Genomic DNA, 6000 nt, shown 5'->3' on the forward strand with positions numbered 1-6000 from the left:
CCCAGCTTCACCAGAAGCGGGGCTGAAACTGTTGCCATCCATTTATCCATCCACCACTCATTCATTCATTCATTTAACATCCATGGGGCTTCTTCTGTGTCAGCCTTGGTTTCTGCATTATAACAGATGCCTAGTGAATTTTTCTTGCATAAATGAGTAAATAAGTGAATGTCTGCATCCACTGGGGGGTCGGCATCTTCTCAGACCTCCAAACAGGCACAGACAGCCCTAGGTGGTGGGTGCTGTGATGCAGAAGCACAGACTGAGGAAGCACAGAGACGGACCCAGCTGAGAGGAGGGTCTTAGGATGAAATTGACAGGGTGGATTGGGTTTCATTACAAGAAGAAGGAGGGCTGGACACTCTAGGCAGAGGAAAGAGCATCGGGAAAGGCAGGCAAGGACTGCAGGAGGGGGTGACTTTGAAGCAGGGACGTGAGGCGACTACACTGACGGTTAGGAAGACCCTTCAGGCTGTGTGAGGAGGAGGCTGATTGGAAGGGCGAGGCTGGAGACAGGTGACCTTGGCCGGAGAAGAGGGGGCATGAACTAGGGCTGAGCCAGTGGAGGCCAAGAAGAGACAGAAGCAACCAGACTTGGTACTGAGGGTGAGTGAGTGGCTGGGGGCTCCAGAATGACCTTCTCTCCATCTCATTTAGATCCAGGACAACAACGACATCACATATGCAGACCTGAACCTGCCCAAGGGGAAGAAGTCCACCCCCAAGGCCGACGAACCCAACAACCACACGGAGTATGCCAGCATTCAGGCCCGCCCACCACCTGTGTCTGAGGACACCCTCACCTACGCCGACCTGGACATGGTCCACCTCAACCGGAACCCCAAGCAGCCAGCCCCCAAGCCTGAGCCATCCTACTCAGAGTACGCCAGTGTCCAGGTCCAGAGGAAGTGAACAGGGCCGTGGCCATCTCTAGGGTCTGTCCCCATGAGCCTTCCTGCCCCATTGCGGGCAGCCTTGATGAGGACAGCCAGCCCAGTTCCTGGAGGGCCAGGGTGGAACAGGACCCAGTGAGGGTAGCTCTTGTCTCCCCAACCCAGCTGGCTCTCCAGCATTTCCAGGGCAGCCATGGCCCCTCTTTGTGGCCACACATGGAGGCTGATGTTGCCAGACTAGGCAGGGAACCGACCTGGGAACTGGCCAGAGCCATCAGGGGTGCAAGAACTCTCACGCCTCTGTCCATCAACTGTGGGTCTTTGTCATGGTCTTGGAGACCACTGACTGCCTCCTTGACACTCTGCAGCCCGATCTTCCAGAGTGAGGAGGGAGAAAACCCACCTCCTCCTCCCAGCACCACCCACCTGGGGCTCTGGGGAAAGTTCTCCCTTTAGATCGAACTGCCCATCCATGGAGAAGAAGCTGGATGCGCATCCCGAGACTTGGTGCCGTGGCGGCCAGCAGTCCTGGCCTCCCCTCTCTGCACTGACCAGCCACAAGCCCCGGGGAGGAGAGGACCGTCTGAGGAGCTCCTCTGCCACCAAGGACTGAGGGACAAAACGCCCCTCTTCTTCACGGCCCTCGAGACCTGGAGGACCTCCAACGGTGATACTCCACGTGGCCCCACCTCTCCCTTCCATACCTGAGCTCGCTTCCTTCAGCAAGCACTAACTCACAACCTCTCGCTGTGGACGCCTGTAAATTATTGAGAAATGTGAAATGTGCAATCTTGAAACTGAGGTGTTAGAAAATTTGATCTGTGGTGTTTTGTTCTGTATTTTTCTTAAAACAACAGCAGTGTTATCCTGGCTCTTTGTCATGTGTTGAAGTGCGTGGTTGGGTCTTGTGCAGTCTAAGGTTGAACGGTCGGTTGTTCTGGAGGGATTCTCTTACAGCGGAAACTGAGTCCCTCCCAGTCCCAGAGGCTTGAGGGTGGGGAAGAAGGTTCCAGGTTGGCTGCTCCATGGAGACACTTAGCCTTCTCTCCACGAGTCTGGTACTTCTGCCTTCCGAGTCCCCAGTGTGCTAAGTCTGAACCTGCCCGTGCTTCTCCAGGCTGCCTCCTTCTCCATCTGGCCAAGACCTAACGCCTCAGTCTGCTCACCTGTACAGAGGGGAGAGGAAAGATGCCATCCCTCCCCTCCATCGCTCACAAGCACTTTAGGGCCGTGCAGGGTAGGAAGCTGTGCCTGGCTGTTTTCCCCATTCCAGCTCTCTGAGCTCATCTCTGAAGGTGGAATCTTCCATTTCTGCTCCCAAACCCTGTCGAGATCAAACTGGAATAAATCAAAGACAGCCAGGAGGACTGGGCAGCTGTGAAGCCAGGAATGACCCACCTTCTGTCCCTCTGTCTCAAGAGGTTGGGCAGAGGCCGTGACCCTGTTATCCTCAGACCCCGCAACCCTCCAATTCAGTGTGGGGGCCTGGCTGGGCCCAGGGCAAGCAGGTGTTGCAAGCTCTGTTTATTCGGTCTTCACGTGTAACTGATCAGCTCTCAGAGCTGAGATGCGAATCTTCACTGCCCCCTGGGTCCAGCCATTTGATGCCCAAGGGATTCCTGGCTCAGGCTGTCAGAGCCAGAAGCTGAGCCATCCTGCCCATCAGCAGGTCCTCCAGGTGGAACTCCAGGAGCCAAGGGCAGACCCAGCTCTCTGGGGGACGGTGATCTGTTTTACATGATGGCATGCAGGAACTGGCTGAGCCAACAGGCCATGTGGGCAGCTCTCGCCCCACAAGCCAGAGTTTCTCTGTGGCATCTAGGAGCACAGTGGCCCAGCCACCTGGCTTGAGCTATTTCCAGATTCCAAAAGGTTGGCTTGTAAACCTTGGTCTCCCTCTCTTCTGCCCAGAGAGAACACACGCATGTGAGCACACACACGCACACACACAGAATTTTTAAAAAATGTTTTCTTGGTGCCATTTTAATTTTATTTTATTTTGAATTTTGGAAGGGGAGTAAGGAATGAGGCCAAGGAAGTCACGTAGTTTAGCTTCAGCCTGGCAGCCTGGAGATTCCCATACCTTGTGAACCAAACCCCAGGAAAAGGAAGCAGTCGAAACAACAGTATGGAAGGAGCATGGTTTTGGGAGTTTATTTTCAAACTGCGGGGAAGGAAACAGGCCCTATTTTGTATATAGTTGCAACTTAAACTTTTTGGCTTGCAAAATATTTTTGTAATAAAGATTTCTGGGTAACAACGGCCCCTCTGGGTGTTGAGTGTCCTTGTCTCTGTGAGTTTGTCCCTGTGCCCACGAGCCTGGGAGAAGATCATGTGGGCCCCAGGGCTTGGAAGCGACTTCAGCGTTTGGTCCTCTCTTGGGTTTTATAGACACAAAGACTTTGTTTCCCCTGGCTCAGAGGGAGTCAGGGTAAGGCAACCCAAACACCTGCTTGAGCAGAATTCCAACAGAAAACCAAGTTTGAATCCCAGCTCTGCCACTTTGTAGCTGCGGGAACAAACCACTCACCTCTCTGAGACTCAGGCTGATCATTGGCACAATGGGGACCCCCCCCCCTCTAGGGTTAGTGTGGGGATTAAAGGGGCTAGGGTGCTCGGCACATGGCAGGGCTTCACTAAGCGTTGGGTCTTCCTGCCCTCAACATTGCACAGTGGGGTCTGGTCACCCCTCACCACCTGTGGGATCTTGGACAAGCAGGTCACCCTCTCGGGGCCCCACTTTCCTCCTCTACCAAATGTGGAAGCTAATGCTTGTCCTAGAATAACCCTGCCAGATGATTCATGTCTCGTGCTAGTATATAGTAGGTTCTCAATAAATGTTAGTTTCTTTATGTCTCCTCCATAAGAATATTAATAATATTAATGACAGTTATATAATGATGGCAACATAACATTCATAGTTAGTGCTTACTGTGTGTCGGCACTTGATTAACCCCTTTATACCTTACAACTCCAGGTAAATAATAGTACTGACCTTGTTTTATAGACAAGGCACAGAGAGGTGGTGTAACTTTTATGGGGTCACACAGCTGAGTGACGTTGCTGAGACTCAAACTCTAGCTGCCAGCTTCAGAGCCCAACTTCTAGCCACGAGTTAATATAAACACATTACGTATTGGCACTGACTATGCAAAATTATTAGCGGTAATAATAGCTAATGCCTGCTGTGGTGAGTAATATGCCAAGTGCTTTACAGTTATTAACTCATTTAATCCCCCAACCACAATGTGAGGTAGGAACTCTTATTATCCCTGTTTTACAGATGAGTCAACCAAGGCACAGAGAAGTTAAGTCATTTCCCTAATGCCCCATGGCAGAGCCCAAGTAGTCTGGCTCTTCCCCATTATGTTTTTTCTTTTTTTTTTTTTTTTGGCTGCGTCGGGTCTTTAGTTGTGGCACGCGGGATCTTTGTTAAGGCATGCAGGATCTTTCGTTGCGGCGTACAGGCTTCTCTCTAGTTGTGGCGTGCGGGTTTTCTCCCCCTAGTTGTGGCGCACAGGCTCCAGGGCGCACGGGCTCTGCAGTTGGTGGCACATGGGCTCTCTCGTTGAGGTGTGTGAACTCAAGAGTTGTGTCTCGCAGGCTTAGTTGCCCCACGGCATGTGGGATCCTAGCTCCCTGACCAGGGATCGAACTCATATCCCCTGCGTTGTAAAGCAGATTCTTTACCACTGGACCACCAGGGAAGTCTCTCCATCATGTCTAATTCTCCTAACTGTCCAGTAGTGGTGGTGGCTGTGCCCATTTTGCAGAGAGAGACAGAAATTTGAGGCTCAGAAGTGCACATGACCTGGCTAATCTCACACAATGAATCTTTAGTCAAGCTGGGACTTGCACTTGGATCCACAAGCCCACCCGGGATCAGCCCTGAGCCCTTGGCCTGGTCCATGTGACCACACAGGAGGCAAGGAGCTTCCTGCCGGGCTCAGAGAGGTCACCTGCCTCACCCGCCAGGACCTTGGCTGTGACAGAGAACTCAGCTCTCCTTCCTTGGCCCCAACTTGTGAAATACGTGTGCTGCTTGCAAGATGAGGTGTTCCAGGCATGAATACAGACTGAGCAGGTGGGGAAATGCCTTCGTTCTCTGGGAAGGCGGGAGTGGGGGCGCAGACTGCACATCCAGGCGAGGAGACCTGGGGATGTAATTCACGCAGCGCCTGGGCCTCGCTTCTCCACAGCCCGTATCTCTAGGGCTGAGGTTGGCAGGCGAAATCTAAGTTCATGGGACCCAAGTGACCCTCTCCCTCCTGCCGGGAAATAAGTTAAGCATTCGGCATTTATCAGGCACCTCCTCGGTGTTCCTTGCGCAAAGGAGAGCGATAGGACCCCCGCACCCCGCCCCCATCCCTGAGGACCCGTGCTCTCACATTCTGCAGCCCCTGCCCACTTTACATTATAATCACGAAAATCTCTGCTCCTTCTCAAGGTTCTAATGCCCAACTGTAAAAGCGTCTGCGTCTTCTAGCATATTCACACCAGCCAAGATTCGATCCACATTAGTTTATTTTATTTAGTTTTAACATAAGCCCTTATACATATCAGAAAGTCTCCTAAACTCTGTACAAATATTAACTTATTTAATATCAGTTCACTCCAGCCTCTTAACACACCTGTAAGGTAGGTCCTAAGATTACCCCCGGTTTAACAGAGAAACTGAAGCACAGAGATTACGAATTTTGTTCAAGAGCCTCTGTCCATCTAGACAGTGGTGCCACCGTGGGTATGGGTGGGCGCTGGATGGGCATGATGGGGACTGGGGGCTGCTGGGGAGACAGCAGTGGCCACATACACGGTTGGGGTGCACTGGGCTCTATTGGGAGCCAGGAAACATCATGCGGTCTCATCCCAAAGCGTCGGGGTGGTCTCGCTCCCCTGTCCGGTCACCAGCCAGCCAATGTACCCTTGGGCCTCCCCGGGGTTCAGCCTGCCACCACTGTGGCCCCCTCTGTCCCCCCCTTAACCATGGCACTGTGTTTGACTAGGATCTGGGTCTGTTTTCTGAATACAGGATTATAAAATTTTAAATGCTTTCCAAAGAGACATGTGCCCCAGATGTTCAAAAACAGGCAACAGCTTGGTGGCAGAG

At 52.4% G+C, this 6000-nt stretch overlaps 1 protein-coding gene across 3 annotated transcripts in view; it reads left to right on the forward strand.

Moving 5' to 3' along the window:
- The window catches only part of SIRPA (signal regulatory protein alpha), a 42839-nt gene extending 39682 nt beyond the window's left edge, over window positions 1-3157 (forward strand). For all 3 annotated transcript variants that reach the window (XM_059896653.1, XM_059896655.1, XM_059896654.1), the window contains exon 9: window positions 658-3157. In XM_059896653.1, the coding sequence (XP_059752636.1) occupies window positions 658-912 (255 nt within the window). In that variant the 3' untranslated portion in view covers window positions 913-3157. The remainder of the gene's footprint in view (window positions 1-657) is intronic.
- Window positions 3158-6000: the final 2843 nt, after the last annotated feature.

The sequence above is a fragment of the Balaenoptera ricei genome, chromosome 15 (genome assembly GCF_028023285.1).
Source record: "Balaenoptera ricei isolate mBalRic1 chromosome 15, mBalRic1.hap2, whole genome shotgun sequence".
Lineage (NCBI taxonomy): Eukaryota > Metazoa > Chordata > Mammalia > Artiodactyla > Balaenopteridae > Balaenoptera > Balaenoptera ricei.